Source organism: Mchenga conophoros, linkage group LG6 (genome assembly GCF_057382185.1).
Source record: "Mchenga conophoros isolate Kocher_MC1m ecotype Shallow Benthic linkage group LG6, M_conophoros_male_GT1.1, whole genome shotgun sequence".
NCBI classification, from domain to species: Eukaryota; Metazoa; Chordata; class Actinopteri; order Cichliformes; family Cichlidae; genus Mchenga; species Mchenga conophoros.
Window position 1 is genome coordinate 9463520 of NC_140531.1, and position 19116 is coordinate 9482635.

At 40.0% G+C, this 19116-nt stretch overlaps 1 protein-coding gene across 1 annotated transcript; it reads right to left on the bottom strand.

The window, feature by feature from the left end:
* Positions 1 to 8734: 8734 nt before the first annotated feature.
* Positions 8735 to 18286, bottom strand: LOC146572057 (uncharacterized). The gene is made up of 4 exons (XM_085278443.1): positions 17248 to 18286; positions 15550 to 15813; positions 14677 to 14783; positions 8735 to 9019 (listed from the first exon to the last, which is right to left on the bottom strand). The coding sequence occupies exons 1-4, from the start codon at positions 18284 to 18286 to the stop codon at positions 8735 to 8737; spliced, it is 1695 nt and encodes a 564-aa protein (XP_085134569.1).
* Positions 18287 to 19116: the final 830 nt, after the last annotated feature.

A 19116-nucleotide genomic window follows, 5' to 3' on the forward strand; every position in this document is an offset into this window, starting at 1 on the left:
CAAAACATTTTTTAAATAAAATTTAATTTCAAAAGTGCACAAAACCCCAAATTAAACAGAAATTGTCTAGCTGTGACATAATCAAGCAAAAATGGTCTTACTTAACTCTCCAGTGTTAGGATCTTTTTCAAACAAACCATAGCCGGCCATCTGAATTTTGTCTCTAGAAAAAGACAAAAAATAAGTATTTCCAATTATATTCTATACCTGGGATTCAAGCCTTGAGTCCACTTGCAGCCCAAGTTAACCCTACTTGGTATATTGACATGAAGAAATATAATGCAATTTGACCCTTGAAGGGTTTTTTGTTGTTGTTGTTAGGGAGGATTTGTTTGTTGTTGAGTGGACAACCAACTGCTCCAAGCTGGTCAAGAAGGCTCACCAGCGCCTCTTCTTCTTGAGGACTCTGAGGAAGAACCACCTGTCCTCAGACATCCTGGTGAACTTCTATTGTTGCACCATCGAGAGCATCCTGACCAACTGTATAACAGTCTGGTACGGGAACTGCTCTGCCTCGGACCGGAAGGCGTTGCAGAGGGTCGTGAAAACTGCCCAGCGCATCGCCGGAGCACCACTTCCTGCCATAAAAGACATCTACAGAAAGCGGTGTCTGGAAAGGGCTGGGAAAATCATCAAAGACCCCAGTCACCCATCACATGGACTCTTCACCCTCCTGCCCTCTGGGAGGCGCCACAGGAGCCTCCGGACTAAGACCACCAGGTACCGGAACAGCTTCTTCCCCACAGCTGTCAGACTCCTGAACTCTGCCTCCTGACATCTGACCCACGTTAACACATGGACTGAACACACACACCCACAATGGACAACTGTACCCTCTGACCCACGTTAACACATGGACTGAACACACACACACCCACAATGGACAACCGTACCCTCAAACACACAATAATAACATGGACTGAACCACCACTCACAACCACTAGCACTTTATATAGCCTCTGTAGAAACTATCTACACCCTCACTTATCTTAACTGCACTACTGTATAGCTCTGTAATAATCATTCTGTACATACGATAATTTTTAACCCTACAACTGTTTACAACTTGCATAGTTCCCATTTCTGTATAGCTGTATATCTCAGATTCTGTAAAGTTATTTATTTCATATTCTGTATAGTTTTTCATATTTATATCCTGTTCATATCCTGTACATAGCTTGTACTCACTACAGCCTGTACATACCTATAGTTATAGAATATTCACAACATACTTCATACCGTGTACATTATAACATACCATAATAGACCCATTTCTGTAATATACTCACATATCTATACTATTGCTAATATATATTGTAATATATCTATATCACTAAAGCACTTCTGGATGGATGCAAACTGCATTTCGTTGCCCTGTACCTGTGCATGTGCAATGACAATAAAGTTGAATTCTATTCTATTCTATTCTAATTCTATTCAATGCTAAAATAAGTTAAATGCAATTAAAGTTAAGAAAAATGTGATTTAACATGAAGGCCATATGAGCAGAGAGTACAAACATGTTGAGGGACTGGCTGTGTTAGTTCAGTGAGAGAGTCATTTGTAAAGAAAACCATTTTCACTAGCAGTCAAAAACTAATGTGTACACTTATGTCTGTTTTTTCTTTCGTTGAATACATGCAAAATGATAGCAGAAGTGCTGCCACGTGTCTAGCCAGAATAAGAGTCACTGTGAGTATAATATGGCTTCTTGACAAAAACTTAAGTTAAATGCAAAATGTAATGTTAATTAAATAATTTAATATATTTTGTAAATTAACATCATGGTCAGGTCAGAGTCAGGGTTCAGTAAGCAGGTGACTAATATTCAACATTGTGAATAAATAAATAAATATCATAATGTAAATAAATGTAAAATGTCAATACAAATAAATAAAAATAAAAAAGTGGAAAAGTCAGAAAGGATTCAGACTTATTAGGTAAGCGCACAACTTACATATTGGGAGGATTTGCACAGTCTGGTAAGGCAACGGTCTTCCTGCCTGGTTGTGAAGGAATTTCCAGTAGCATGATGTCATCAATTGTATTTATGCCCACAAAAAATGATCCACTTGTGATTTTGACCTTTTTTTTTTATCTGAAGATCGTTGAAATAGTAACTTTATCCATGATGGATGTGGATGAATTCCTAAAGTTGCATACATATCCCTGCACAAGGGGAAATGGGTGTAAGCTACGCTAATTACAGAACACAAGCATTTGAAATACTGTCCTAACTTTTAAATTCTATTAAAAACATTTATAAGTAAACTGTTGTTTTCTCACCATCCAGGTTCATTTTTCCAGCAGTGGGCTGCAGTCAGAATCCACCGTTCATGGATCAGTGAGCCACCACAGAGACTTTCATGTGTTGCACTGGTTGCCTTTAGTTTCACGTGATACTGACGCTCAGTGTCTGGACACTTTTGGCCTCCATAGATCCTTTTGTGCAAATCTACTCCTGTGCTGACTGTGATGCCTGAAAAAGAAAATAATTTACTCACAACTGGTTGTTTCTTCCATCTGAAGAACAACATATTCTTTCTAGTTAATATAGTTGCAGAAATGTGTCTGCAAATTGATGAAAAGAAGAAAAAGTACAATCATACTGTAGAGACAGTGTTCCTGATACTGTAACATTCTGACAAATGCATAATAACTGATATCAAAGCAGAGACAAAGAAGAACAAAAACAGTATCTGGTGGTTTAGTGAAAACCTAAATAATCCTTTAGTAACACAGAATTTGTCGCAACCTGAGAAATAAGTGCAATATTTCACTCACCAACACACAGAAGAAGAAGAAGCTTCAGATGAGCCATTGCTGTCATTCAGCTTGCAGTGAATGCTGTGCTGGGACCTTTTTAAGCCTCATTTTTTAGTTAGTGATGGATCCACCAATCAAAGAGCCTAATGTTATCAACAAAACCCCATTGGTTCGTTGGGACAGTTTTCATGCAAATGTTGAACATCTCTTCATCTTAACAAAAAAGTGTCCTCATTATTTGTAGTCTTTGTCATCCACATACTCCAGGAAATGATACTGCATTTGTTAAAATAAGTTGTTTTTTAACAGAATAATTTCAAAGTTGAAGTTAATTTATACACACACAACTTTTTAGGGTGTGTGTATATCTTTTTCTAAGAGTAGCATAAAGGAAAAACTATAAAACATCTGTTCTTCAATTAGCAAGATATTGACTGACTTAATTTAACAATGTTTTTATTTTCTTTTTTGTTTGTATTTTGTATTGCACTTTTCTGTACTCATAATCAAATATAAATCAATTCTTGGATAAAAAGTTGTTTGACATCCTCCCTGATCATATTCTTAGCTTTTTAATAACAGCACAATTTTAATAATAATCAGTTTGTTTCTTTGATTTTTCATCATATTTTTCTGATATTCACTCTGTGCTGTTTCAGATCAGTTTGTGATGTGTCCAGGTGACAAAGCCTTTTGGGTCAAATTTGTGATATTTTGCTAAGTAAATTAAAGTGGCCTTTGTCTTGACTGTTGTCACATATGATGATGTTTCAAAGGTTCTGCTATGGGCTCAGATGGTGCAACAGAAGATTAAGTTTTTAGTTTTATTTTTTTCTTACCTGGACTAAAAACATATGCAGCAGTTTTTTTCAACTAGTCTGTAACACTTTCTGACACGTTCTTTAGACGGACTCAGGCGCACACCAGGAATTCCTTGTGAAAGAAGACAGTGCGTTTATTTACAGTGAGAAAACACCAGGTGAATATATGTACAGAGTGCCAGTGAAAAGGCGGTCCGGGGCTCCAGGGTCCGAAGGAAACAGGGAAAGGGTCCAACATGCTCCACTCTCTCACAGAAAAGTCCAATTCCTCTCCTCCGCTGCTCCTCTCGCTCACATACTCAAACTGTGGCCACAAGTTTGCATCATGGCGCTGATCCAGAATCCTTCCCTTATTGTTAATTCCTAGTGCTATAATAAAAAAGCGATAAGAATAAAAATATGAAGTAATAAATATACAATAATGTATGTATGATGATTCAATTTGTTTGACTATCCACTCGGTGCAGGCACAACGTTTATGTATTATTGTATAAAATACAATCATGTATTTTCTTTAAAATGTGTTTTTTGAATATCATAATTACAATAATCCAATCCATAACTGTGTTTTCTTGTCATTGTCTTTTCAAAGCAAACAGGAGTTTAAACCACAGCAGTGAAATATGAGCTGAGTCAACTGAAGGTGAACAAGAATGAGCCTGACAGCTGTTGTGTTGTGCAGTTTCACCTGCAGTATATAACATATCAGACTAGAGTTATGTCCTACAGCTTCGGTTCCTGAGAGTGTGAAACGTTAACATGGTCCTTGTGTGTGTGTGTGTGTGCACAATGTTTCTTTACAAGTGAAACTAGAACCACTAGATATGTGGTTCTAGTTTGGCTCTGTTGGCTCTGCTGCTGCTTTGTTTGCTTTACTTCCAAACTTTCTGCATTTAGCAAATAGCCTCTTTTGCTGTTAGCTAATCAAACAGAGGCAAGCAGAGAGAGTCTGTCACCTTCCTCCCTAAACTTGATTAAATATTACCACAGTGTAATAGTGTACATATAGTTGAGGACAGAGAGACAAAACAGGTGAGATGAGGAAGTGAAGAGAGAGCGTTATGCAGTTTTCCCACTCCCACCTGATAAAACCATCTGTTTTGTTTCTCATGACACTTCTTTCTCTCTGATTCTTTCACTGTCTGTGAAAACAGAAGACTTTATTCATAGAGTTGTTGTTTTTCAAGGTTTTTATTTTGTTCTGTTCCATTTTGGCATTTGGGGATTTTGTTTTGCACCGTATGAGTGCTGCACACTTTGGAGGAAGAATGAAATTGTTGCTAATAGTATTTTTGTCAGACTGTGTCATGTATGTCACCATAAATTCACTCAACAGTCGTGTTTACCGTTCTAAAAGTGCTCTACATGTACTATGGTCCAGTGGGTGCTGCACAGTCTCCTGTTCTAACATTTAATCAGTCTCTTGGTGCTACATGACTCGTGCACATGAGCAACTAACAGATGATCACTCGAAACAGGAAGTATCTGTGCTCAATTTTCAGTGTCATGGCAAACGCTGTGGAGGATATTTTATGATCACTGACCATAATTTCAAAATACTTATTTGAGAAGTCGTTGTAATATTAACTTTGAGCATTTATTTTTGATGACAGATCATATTGACTGATTGTTCTGAGAGGCTGTGGCTGAGAATATTATAAGATGGAATCAGACAAGGAAGATGAAAAAGGAATAGAGAAGGACACGGGGAAAAGAAAAGAAAAATATAAAGTGGGATGATGCAGAGTAGAGAGAGTAGATGTGAGATGAATCAGTAAAGAAGTAAGAAAAGAGCAGCCTGCAATAGTCCACTGTTAGTATAACGTACAGTGGGATGCAAAAGTTTGGGCAACATTGTTAATAGTCATTATTTTCCTGTATAAATCGTTGGTTGTTACAATAAAAAATGTCAGTTAAACAGACACACACAGTGATATTTGAGAAGTGAAATGAAGTTTATTGGATTTACAGAAAGTGTGCAATAATTGTTCAAACAAAATTGAACTCACTAACAACCTTGGAAGAGATTTTTATTTGTTTATTTTGCATAGGCTATTAGTATTAGGGACCCACTAATCCAATAGTTTGATTAGATATCAGTCCCATATTTACAAGAAAACCTTGGTCAGATATCGGTGACAATGAGCTGATCTATTATTCACTTCTGGTTTTACTTCAACATGCCACAGGAGGGCTAACGTAGCATGGAAGCAGCTAAGAGCACAGCAACAGTAGTGTGGGCGTGTTTTGCCCCACCCACAAGTTAATTATTGTAATTATTACTTGACTTGAAAAGAATCAGCCTTTTGGGATTTACTTACCTGGATGACTGAGCATGCATCATCTGGACGTAGCGTTTTCAGTGAGAGAAACGTTTCGTCACTCATCCAAGTGACTTCTTCAGTCTCAGCTGACTGCAGGTTTCCCCAGTCTTATAAACAGTACATTTGCAAAATGACTGAAACTAGCACCACTGATCCCATTGATCAATGGCCTTTGATCAGTAGTTGTTCATCAATGGTCATGAGAATCTGTATATTAATTACCAAGGAACTGACCTCCCAGACCATTGTTCATTCAGTGGTGCTAGTTCAAATTTAAAGGTTCCTTGTTGATTGATATGAATTTTATTTCATGTGAATAATCAGTAATTACTTATTAAAAGCACTATGTCCAGGTCATTCACTGTCATACAGGTTCTGCTGTGTTGATATATATTGGGCAGCCAGATGTGCCTTCTTCACCTCCAGAAGTGTTTTTAATTTTGAGATGTTGCTTAACTGGTTAAAATTGGGAGCTGAATTGGAAACATGTGTTTCTTCAAAAGACCAAAGCTCAACCAGTAACAGCACGAGGTGGAGGAGAAGTGAGAGAGTCGTCTTTTCTTTGGCAGTTAATGTTGCTGTGCCCACAGTTCCTTATAGTGGTGAAAGATAAGTAAGCACTGAAGCAGCTGCTACTTAGACAGAACTCCTTAATGCCATTTGCAAGTCAAATTCACCTTTTAGGCTGGTAAGAGGACACAGGAGCATTTTCATCTTCAGGATGTTATATTGCTGATGTGCTCTTGGAAATATCAGTTTCAGTTCCACAGTAAAAAATTTGCTCCTGTCATTATTTTATCAATGCAAACGTGGTCATTTGTACTCAGTGTAAACCACAGCAGTAAGACAAGAAGGCAAATCAGACACATCAATGGTTATTCATACACTTCCTCTCATAATACCCATTGTGTTGTCTATTGTCTATTCTCTGCTCTGCTGACTATATACTGGGCTGGACTGGGACAAAAAATCAGCCCAGGCATTTTGACTAGTGACCGGCCCACCATGGTATTATAGGAAAAGCCATAAAGCCTTTATAATAAACTTAAACCTACACCACCCTCCCTATTCTCGTATTCTAAACGGTCTTTAGCAAAAATATAAAACAACCAAATTTATAATTACATATACCTAACTAATAGGGTTGCCAACTCCCAGCAAAAAAAGAAAAGAGAAAAAAATAGGGAACCACTCCCCCACCCTCTGTTTCAAGATGCTTAATTGACAAAACTGATTTTAATTTAATGCATGTACCAAACAAATGCACAGAAATCTATTATTTTTCTCCTGTAATCAAATAGATTCAACATCTTTCTTCAACAGAATTGCAGACTGCACAGATGGTACCTTCCCAAAGGAAAGAACACTATAACTTACTAGGGTATATACTAGACTTAATATTTACTGAATACAATAATGTATTTCTATACATTTTACATCAGATGAAAACTTTGGTTGTAAGATTCAGATATTATATTGTATTCTAATTTTTGCCTCATAACTTTTGCACTGTCCACTTCCTGCTGTGACAAAACAAATTTCCCACGTGTGGGACTAATAAAGATTATCTTATCTTATCTTATCTTATAAATATTTATTAAAAGCGAGACATTTTAAATGAGAATATGAAAGAAACGTAAGGATCCTGATGTTATTTGTCTCTCAGAAACAGTTCATAACTTCCCTTCAACTCATTCATGTCACCTAAAAGGTAACCCTGTTTCTCCATCACCTGTTCAGCTCTGATGATTCAGTAAGGACATCTCCTGGTTTCATCTTCATGTTTCCCTCTCACCACATATCCAAACCGAAATCATGACCAGCAGCTTTACAGCCGTGGCTCCAGCAAACATCAGCTGATACTAGAAATTAACATTAACTAAATTCTACCGACAGCTGATCAAGCTTAAACGTGCTGCTGTTGTTTAGCGCGACATCTGCTGGTTCCCTCTTTCTGGCGCAGAGAGAAAAGCTGATCAGCTGATCATTGATCAGTTTCATGATTGAATTAGCATCTTTCTAGCTGAAGTAGTTATGAAATCGCGTTCCTTTTCACCTCAACTTTAAAGTTCGACCTCCTCTGCTGTAACTGGTCAAGCCCAGAGTCGATCATGACCAACTGGCCAATCCACCACCATTTATTTATATCGTTAAAAAAGAAAAGAAATAAAACCCCATCGGCCCATAAAAACGAAAAATCACGAGCGGCCCATCGGGCAAATGCCCAGTATGCCCGATGGCCAGTCCAGCCCTGACTATATACAATATTTTGAAAGAGAAGACACGTCCATGCATTTTGCAATCACTACTGGAGCTACTGCGAAGTTGGCACTCAATTCCAGCTGTAAGTCAGAGCTGTGGTCAAGACATGATACCAGGAGAATTCATGTCAAGCACGTTTATTAATGCAGCAGAAAGAAAAAAGTGTGCACAGTATGTGTTTTGTGGTTTGAGGATACTCACTGTTTCTGCACTCAAAGCTCACAGACCAGTGGCGGCTCCTGAAAAAAATCTCAGGGGGGGCAATTTTTATGATATCGACTAAAATGACCCATTTAATGAGTACATCAAACAACACAATTTTAATTTAAATTTAAAATGAACAACCATATTCTGGCCATTTGTATAGATTTGTAAAAATGAACAACCATATTCTGGCCATTTGTATAGATTTGTAAAAATGAACATGAACAGATTTTTTTTTTTTGAATGAATGAATGAAAAATAACTATTGAAAACAACAACTGTAAACTGATTGGGGGGGTGGGCTAAAGAGAGAAAGAGAGAGGGATGGAGAAAGAGAGTAAATATGGTTAAGGGTTCTTATTTGTACAAGAACTTTGCTCGTCTGTCTTTCTGAGTGGCAAATTTCTCGATGACCCTGGTGTTGAAATCAGGAAGTTCTTGTGTGAGTTTTTTCTCTATGGACAGCATAGCCAGAGCGTTGAGCCGATCCTGAGCCATATTGTTTCTCAGGAAAGTTTTTATCCTCTTTAAAGTAGAGAAACACCTCTCCGATTCTGATGTTGTCATTGGTGTGGTGATGAGGATGTTAAGAAGACTTACAGTTTCGGTGAATGTGTCTTGAAGGTTGTTTTCCATCAGAACCTGATAGAGCGCGTTTGTCCAGATTGTGTCCACGTCAAATCACACTTGTCACTTTTGAACAGTATGCACGGGAAACAAAAAAGTGCATTAGCTGTTCCACAGCCTGTCAGCCACGACTTGCGCTGGAACCAACTCCGACAAAAAGTCCTGTTGTATGCTTTTGACTTCTCCTTCGTTGCCTGGGTTAGTTGAATTTCGGGCTTGTCAGGTCCCAACTCTTTAACTTGCAGTTTTTCTGCCATTGTCCTTCTGGCAAAAGGGTAGGTTAGAAGCGATCTAACCGAATTTGGGGGAGGCTGTGCCTCAACCGTTAACAATACCGCTGCCATCGTCTCTCTCTGACCTTATAGCTCACTTAGGCTACTGACTGAGGTAAAATTCTAGAACAGCAAATCTTCGCGCGTTTTCTGCAGGGGCGCAATTTTAAGCGCCCCCAAACCATTTAATTCAGCGACGCTGATAGGTCAAATATTTATTATTTTCCCCTGGCAACCATTTAATGATAGGCTATTTCGCTGCATATCAAGGGCGCTTTGACGAGCGCCCCAGAAGAAGAAAAACACCGTTTGTTGGTTGAACTTTAATGAGTCAGCTGGTGAAAATGTTAAAATACGCCTGGCTGTATATGGGCACACACATAGTAAAACTATCATTGATGAATTTTTTAAAAATATATATTTTTACTCCTCCACATTTGGGGGGGCGGAGCCCGAGCGCCCCCTATGGGCCAGCCGCCACTGTCACAGACTAACAAAAACAACAGTTTACAAGTGAAGTTAAATTTAGTCTCTTTACATTTTTGTGCCACTTATATAAAAAGGTAAAACAGTGGCAAGTTTTGGGTTTGCAGGAGCTGTTTTACCTCCAGTCTGCCTGCAGATGGTTAGCAGCTGCTAACGTTTATCTCTGTTAGTAAAATGTCTTCTCCTGCCGTTGGCTTATCAAACAGAGGCGAGGTGGTGTTGTACATTAACTTATACTCCCTCAGAGTGCGTTCGATTCAATTTGCATTGTTATAACAGTGAACACATTATTATAAGCTGCTCTTTTTATGACTGGGATTTTGCACACAAACACAATAATTTACTTTGACTACAAACATGTGGCCACATAATTTTATTTAACCCATTTTTAAAAGCTTGACTCTGATCCCTGGATTGTCTTGCAAAATACTACACAAGATATTTTGTAAGTTGTTCTTATATAAACTTTCAGGATTTTATTGGTGATGACAGATTATATTGACTGATTGTTCTGGAAGGACAGACAAATAAAAACTGGAGGATGCTGAGTAGAGAGGGTGGATGTGAGATGAGGCAGTAAGAAAGTAGGTGGATAATAGAAACTAATAATAAGATCATCAAGAGTTAATTCATTTGATTAGTTTCATTATTTTTATCTTACTGTTTTGTTTTTAGTGAAGGGATGATTAAAATTACACTTTCAGCAGTGATTAGTAAAGTAAAGAAAATGAGAAGCTGTTGTGTTTCAGTGTGACCACACAGGGGCAGTGCTGTATAAATGTTGTGTTATCTTACCAGGCATGGTCTCTTTATAAATGCCCAACAGAGCAACAAAATGACTTTAATTATATGCTCTGTGGTCAGTTGTCAGTTTGGTTTACTTGATACAAACCGTCTCCTCTCAGATCTCAGAGGACTGATGTCTCATAATGGGTCCCTGCATTAGTGTGATGGAGTGTCTGTAGTCAAAATCAACTGATTTTGTTTTTCTTCAAAAAACAGAAACTTCTGACTGACTGATGGCTGATCTTCTCTGTTCCCCACAGATTTGCCAACTACTCAGCTAATGTGATGGTGGACAGGAAACCTGGGCTCTAATGTCAATTATTTGTTTTCAAATCATATAATATATTCAAAGCACTTGAGTTATTCCTAAGAGATCGAACTTAGAGATAGATCCACCTTTTTCCTCATCGCCACATCATAAACTTCATGTAAAACACTGACCATAGCTGACACATATTCTCAGCACAGTCAGACATTTAAGACTAAACAGCACAAGGTGGAGGAGAAGTGAGAGTCAAACATTTGAGTAAAAGTATTATATTTGAAATTTCCACCAACTCTATTTCTGTGTTTGCAGTGCTGTGTTTACTCAGTGGATCTAGATCAGGGGTGTCCAATTCGAATCCTCGAGGGCCGGTGTTCTGAAACTTTTACATGTGCCCCTGCTGAATACAATTAGAAGGTCATTAGCAAGACTGTATAGAACAGGGGTGGGCAATTCCAGGCCTCGAGGGCCGGTGTCCTGCGGGTTTTAGATCTCATCTTGGGTCAACACACCTGAATCACATGATTAGTTCATTACCAGGCCTCTGGAGAACTACAGGACATGTTGAGGAGCTAATTTAGCCATTTAAATCAGCTGTGTTGGTTCAAGGACACATCTAAAACCTGCAGGGACACCGGCCCTTGAGGCCTGGAGTTGCCCACCCCTGGTATTGAACCTGACCTGAACACCTCAGCGTGCAGTCAAGTTCTATAGTCTTGCTAATGACATCACTTCCCTCCCTCTTTTTAAGTCCAGACTCAAAACTCACCTATCCACATTAGCCTGTTCCCCATCAATTTTTCCATCCCGCTACTTTAATTTATTTTATTTTTTACTCAACTTTTCTAATAACTTGTTGTTATTATTTTGTAAATTGTTATGTTTGTTGTTGTTATTGCTTGTGTGCAGTGTCCTTGAGTGTTTTGAAAGGCGCTTTCTTAAATAAAATGTATTATTATTAGTAGTAGTAGTTTTAGTAGTATTAGTATTATGTTATTTCAGGACACCAGCCTTCAAGTTTTGATGCCTTTTTTTGTCACCTGCATTCCAGATGGTCAAATTCTGTGTTTTCTAATATGTAGAGTGTCTCTGCTCTCTGTCACACTCTGGGATGAATCACAGCTTCCATTATTAGTTTACAGTTTGTGTTTCTCATTAAACTTTGCGTTATTTAGCACCTTTTTCTATTTCTAAGCTTTATCACAATATCTGTTCATTTAACCATATTTGCACTAAAATGCTGTTATACAAGAATCCATTTCAAGCCTGGGAGACCTTAGAGAATATGACAAACATTGTTGTGTTTTTGTCTGCATCTTTTTGGAGCATCTCAAGATTTTGTGATCTTTTCCGATGCCATAATACTTGAAAGATGGTGTGCATGTTTCTTCAGGAAAAACAAGCTTTAACACAAACTGAATGTGCTGATGTTACAGTGATGATGTGTCCTCAGTCATATTGTTCAACAATGTCTCCCTCAGCTGGACTGGTGAAAATTGGCAAACAGGAAATAAGGCTACGTTCACACTGCAGGCGAAAGCGCATCAAATCCGATTTTTTTGACCCTATGCGACCCATATCCGATCATGGTATGACAGTGTGAACGGCACAAATCCGATATTTTCAAATCCGATCTGGGTCACTTTCGTATGTGGTACTGAATCCGATACATATCCGATGTTTCAGAAAGCGACTGCTGTTTGAACGGTCATTTCGCATTAAATCCGTCTTTTACGTCACTGACACAAGACAGACGCCAATTATCAGCGTCGAAGAAGCGCCCGATAAGACATTGCGAACGCTTCCTGGCCATCCAGTGTAGATGTTAGTGAAACTGTTGGGAAGACAACGTTGGAGAAACGTGAACATTTTATTTGTACTGTATAATCTGTAGATTCTGACAGAAATCTGCAACTATCCTTGAAGGAAACTGTTTCCAGGGCCTACTCCGTGGATCGGCTTCCTCCGAGGCGTGGACGTCTATCAGCAGAGAATGTACCTTCACCTATCAGCAGAGAATGTCCCTTAGTCTGTAACACAGTCAAATATATTCTCAAGTAATATTCAAGCATGCCATTCAGCGTGTTAGTACGAGCAGCTCGGGAGCAGCTTGGGAGAACAAGAAAACAGAGACTGCTTTAGATTGTCTTCCCAAAGTGACTCAACTTTATTCACAAGTACAACAGTTTATATAGAGGGTAAAATTCATGAGACAGCAGATTATCAGTTTAAACCAGTACAGACCAAGATAAGGGAGCGTCTTCCTGCCCTTGGGTGAAGAAGCATCCTTTGTGTAGTTTATTAGTTCAGCTACAATTGTGATTATCTCAGCGACATATTTTCAAGGCACAAAACAAAGAGTTCTTTCATTAGTGAAAACTGAAACAAACCATTTGGCCTTCAACAGGCGTCTAAAAGATTAAGAAACTAATGTAGCTGAGGGAGTGATCTCTGTGGTATTTCAACCTTGTACCAGCCTGTGATTCTCACACATCAATTCTTGGGTCAAAGAGAAAAATAACTAAAACAAAAGGGGCCTTATTGAATGACAGAGTTTTCCTGCATAATGTCACTATAAAACAATATCCAGTAAATGCTCCCATGGTACTAAAATACCTAACAGTTCCACTCTTTTTTTATTATTATTTTTTAAAAAAAATAATAACTCAAACAGAAAGGAAAAATCACAAATGCAATAACATAATATAAAAAGCAAATCATAAAATGTAATAGTTCACAACCTAATGTTCAATATACACATCAGGAACATCATTGGTAACATCTGGCACATCCTCAGGATCAATTTGTGCTAATTGCAAATACATTGAAGTAGCTGTACTGGTAGCTATACGGGTTATCATTGAGCGTACACAGGGTATCACACAACAGGCAATAATCATCAAAAACAAAATAATACATGCTACAACTGTTACAAAGGCTACAATGAGTTCCTTCCATTTTCCAAACGTGTCCTGCATCCACTTGTCTAGCCACTGACCGTGACCTGTATTGGCTCTTAGTTCTATCTGCAATGCTTCAAGTTTATTCATAGCTTGTGTAAATGAACCGTCAGGGGCGGTATTATTGGGAATAAAAGTACAACAAACATCTTCAAACATAGCACAAACACCTCCTTTCTCAGCTAACAGCATATCTAAGGCCATTCTATTTTGCATGGTCATTAAGGAGGCAGCAGACATCTGATCTCCTAGGGCTTTAAGGGCCGTATTGGTCAAATTAGTAAGTCTTTGCTGATTGTAATAAACATAATTGATCCAGCCTACATTTTTGTTTACCTGTATCCACGGTAGTATTGAGACAAACCCTGCTGATATTTCTCCTTGTGCCTTTAATTCATTTGGTATCCCGCGTGGAACTCCTATAGCATCTATGTAAACGTTATGTGAATAAGCGGAGCGTTCCGTCCGTCTGCTGGATACAGGCAGATCCGAGGTTTGTTGTATCAGTAGTTCTTGAGCTAAAGTTACTAGACCGCAGGTACCGGTCCAATTAACAGGTAAGGCTAATCTAAGAGTATTATTGCACATCCAATAAGCATGTGGGATTGGTCTGGTCAGGCGCGAAGCTGTAAAGCCTTTTAATATGCCTCCCCAGTACGAGTCGTTTAGTGTGTTGGGCGAATGCAGGATTGTTGAGTTATCTGAATGCGTACTTATATATGCATATATATAAGAAAACATATGTTTATATTGTGTCCTGTCAACACTCGCTGCTAGCCATGTTTCGTTACAGCGTGCTCCTGGAGAGTCAGAAAAGAACGTATAGTTTTGTGTGTCATAATTTATGTTTTCAAGTTTTGGTCGGTGTATGCATGTCATCAAGATATTTGGGTGATGGCGCACCTGTGTTGGGGGCGAAAGAGGTTCAGTGCGGTCTTCGGGGCGCTTCATTTGGTTGCAGGGGTGGGTAGAATCATTAATCATGCTAACATCCTTACTAGAGACTTGTCCTGTGTATATGAATAAACAATCTAAAGGACTTAGTTCTACTCGCACCGCTTCAATCAGGGTTACTGTTAAGGGCCCCTTTTTATCATTTTTGAATAGCATCTTTGTTAAGGGAAAACCTGAAATTGGATATCCCACTATGACCTGTTCTGGATTACCCTTTGAACAGACATAACAGTTACTGTTTCCTAAGTCACGAGCGGCTATTCTGGCATTGTCATACCAGGCGTTAGTTCCTGTTCTAGGGGGTGCATAAGATGGTTTATTGGTGGTGTCTGTGTTGCTTTCTACTGATTTTAGAGAACGTGACGAGTGTACTAGGTGGGTGTCTTGCCAAGTGGAGCATGAGGTATTGTCAGCAAAATGTGGCTTGCAGAAATGTGAACAGGGTTGCACTTTACAATACGAAATAGTAAATAAAAATCCTAAGGTTAATGCAGTAGATATGATTAATAACCTAAATATATAAAAAAGACAGTTCTTTAGTCGTCTCCTGGCCTGGTCCCAGGTTCGAGAGACACCGTATAAGCGTCGTGTGATGACAATGGGCATTTCATTTTCTCCATTATCAGGATGAAACGAGTCTATCTTTATCAGGTTAGACATTGTGTGGTACTCTAGGCTTTCTGTTCCTGCTGGATGTTCGAGTACCTTGTTGTTGTTCAGGTGGGGGATCAAAGGGCTTTCTGAGTCTTGGCTCTTTCCGACGTTGTGTGTTAATCAGTGATTGTGTGTGTGTAGGTGGATTGGATCCGGGCGCTGGCTCGCCTGAGTCGTCATCTATAGGTGTATTGAATCCGGGCGCTGGCTCGCCGGAGACGTCATCTACTTGATCCGACGCCTTAGGTGGTTTGGTGGGGCTGGTCTTAACCCTGCTGGCATGAATCCACTGAGGTTGTCCGTCTGTTAGGATGCTGGTTCTCGTCACTGCAAGTACAGTCTGGGGGCTGGAACACGCGGCCTCCCCGAGTGCCCTTGGTTTTAGCGACTTTACCAATACCGCATCTCCTGGTTTCCACGGATGGGTTGGATCTATGGAAGGGAGAGGCTGAGAGAGACAAACTTTCTGATAGTTATTATTCAGTGTTTCTACCAGGTTATGAACATAGTCAGACAATGCAGTGTCTATGTCCCCTTCCAATAGCGGTGCCCCTCTGGAGGCTGACCATGGTGTTGGAAACGGTCTTCCCATGATTATTTCAAATGGAGATAATTTGGTTGCTGCGGATGGAGTCATTCTAATCTCGCAGAGGATTTGAGGAAGTAGTTTGATCCAGGTCATTCCTGTTTCTATCATTGCTTTAGTCAGGCGATTTTTTATGGTCCTATTCATTCTTTCTACAACTCCTGAACTCTGAGGATGGTATGGCACATGATATTTCCAGTCTATTGCTAGAGTTTTAGCACACTTTTGAATTACTTCTGATGTAAATGAAGGTCCTCTATCACTGTTAATTTGGTGAGGTATTCCAAATCTGGGTATTATTTCATTGCACAACTTTTGACAGACTACTTCTGCAGTTTCTTTTGATGTTGGATAAGCTTCTACCCATTTACTAAATTGGTCCACTATTACCAGTAAGTACTTGATGCTTCCTTGTGCTGGCATGTGTGTAAAATCAATTTGTAATGTATGAAATGGGAAATCTGGTTGTGGTAAATGCTGATGTTTTGCTTTTGGTTTTCCTACATTAGTTCGTGCACATGTTAGACAGGTTGCTAATATGCGTTTTACTGCGTGTGATGTTTTCTCGATTACAAATCTTGATTTTATTGCTCCTATTACCCCTCTTTGTCCGACATGACTCACACCGTGAAAATGGCGGACAAGGATTGGCAGTAGTGAAGATGGGAGGGCAATCAAACCCTCAAGGTTTTTGTATAAGCCGTCTCTGTTATCTAAGGTACAATCATTACTTTCCCAGTAAGTGTAATCTAAGGCAGAGGCTTGCTCTTGTATGAATTTTAGGTCAACATTTGTTTCTAAATAGTCTGGGAGCGTGACAAGTGGCAGCTGTAAAGGCAAAGATAATACTTCCCTTCTGGGTGGTTGCTGTGAGGCAGCAGCTGCTTTCGCGGTTACGTCTGCAAGAGCATTTCCCACTGCTTCGTCTGTGTCAGCCGTGCTGTGCCCCTTCGTTTTAACAACTGCAATTGCCGATGGCAGCTGTATAGCCTGCAAAAGTCTTTGAACAAGATCAGAATTAGCGATCGATTTTCCATCAGCAGATCTAAATCCTCTTTGTCTCCACAATGTGCCAAAGTCATGCACCACACCGAATGCATAACGGCTATCAGTGTAAATTGTTACCCGCTTATCCACATGTAACTCACAGGCGCGTATTAAAGCCATGAGTTCTGCTTTTTGTGCTGAGTGAAATGGTAATGAGTGAGCCTCTAGTATGATGTCAGGCAATGTGACCACTGAATAGCCACAAAGAAATAAGTTGTCATTTGGTTTTGAACAGGACCCGTCCACATAAACCGTGGCTGAGTCTGGGATTGGTGTCTGCTCTAAGTCTGGGCGTGGTGCTGTGGATTCCTGTATACGTGTCATACAATCATGATCGTCAGGGTCGTCTGAACCATCCTGTCGGTCAGAGGAACACAGCATACGAATAAGTAAGTGTGCTGGCGAATTGGGTGTGCTGCTTGCTTTTATAGTGAGATTTGCTGTTGAAGTCAGTGTAGCTTCATAACCTGAGCGACGTTGTGCGGTCATGTGTTGTGTAGTTATGTTTGCTAGAATGGTCGTGACCTGGTGATTGGTGTGTAGAATAGTGTCATGTGAGAGTGTGAGCTTCTCGCAGTCCCTTATCATGATAGAGCAAGCTGCTACTGCTCTCAGGCAGGCCGGCATCCCCTGAACTACTGCTGGCAGCACCTTTGAGTAGAAGGCTACTGGACGGTAGCCACAGCCATGCTCTTGGGCCAATACACCTGCACAGGTTGTGCCGTTCTCTGTGACGTACAGGTGGAACGGTAAGTGGTAGTCAGGCAGACCCAAACAAGGGGCGGAGGTCAGCGCTCCCTGTAATGCATTGAAAGAGGCAGTCATTTCTGTGGACCACAGTATTCGAGGAGGCTTGTCTTTTTTGCAGCATTCACGCAGAATGTGGTCATGAAAAGAACAGTCTGGTATCCACTGTCTGCAATAGTTCACCATGCCTAGGAAAGACAGCATTTCTTTCTGTGTAGTGGGCTTAGGGACAGAGGTCACAGCTTTGACCCTGTCTGTAGTCATAGAACGTTGTCCGTGAGACAGTGTAAATCCCAAATATTGAACAGAAGTCTGACAGTACTGCATTTTCTTTGCTGATGCTTTGTGGCCAGTCTGTTGGAGGTGCTGGAGTAGCATGTGTGTGGCAGTTTGACATAGTTTTTCACTTTCAGCACAGAGGAGGAGATCATCTACATACTGGATCAGAGTACAGCCCTCTGGAGGAATGAAGCCGTCTAGGGTAGCACGTACCACCATTGAGAAAGCCGCAGGGCTGTCTACCATGCCTTGGGGTAAGCGAGTCCATGTGTACTGCTTATCTCTATGTGTAAAAGCAAATATCGGCTGTGTGTCTTCATGCACAGGTACTGAGAAAAAGGCGGAGCACAAATCCACCACAGTAAAATGTGTAGCTGTTGCTGGAATAGATGTCAGTATGCTGGGAACATCTGGGACAAGAGGAGGTAGAGGCATAATGACTGCATTAACTTGCCTTAAGTCTTGTGTGAAACGCCATACGCCAGGTTTGTTAGGCTTTGGCACAGGATTGACAGGAGTGTTATATGGAGATACTGTGGGCTTTATTACTCCAGCTGTCAATAAATCTCCTATGATGATGTCTAAGGCTGCGGCTTTTTCAGCGGAAATGGGATATTGCTTGACATATACCGGCTTGTTGTTTTTCAGCTGAGCATGATAAGGTGTACAGTCAATAAATCCTACATCATTCTCACCTCTTGACCATAATGTCATGTTTTGATATTCAGCTGGCAATGTGACAGCAGAGATAGTACAGTGTATGGGGTAGGTTAGATCTATGTGTTGACATGGTGCAGTGATGTCATAGCCTATGTCTGAGTTATGTGACAAAACCACTGTTTGGCCTTCACTGGTGTGAGCAGTTATCATGTTGTTGAACAGTGTGAGAGAAACAAATATGTGGCTTCCAGGCATGGGGCTACCTGGTAACGGTGTTTGCACATGTTTTTGACACAGAGTGTGACGTGGGATACCAGTCAGATGGATATTGAGTTCATTCTCCGCTGAGGCGTCCAGCTGACACAGAGGATGTTCCTTCTCCATGGTGTCGGTGCATAGGGCAGAGAAAACATAGC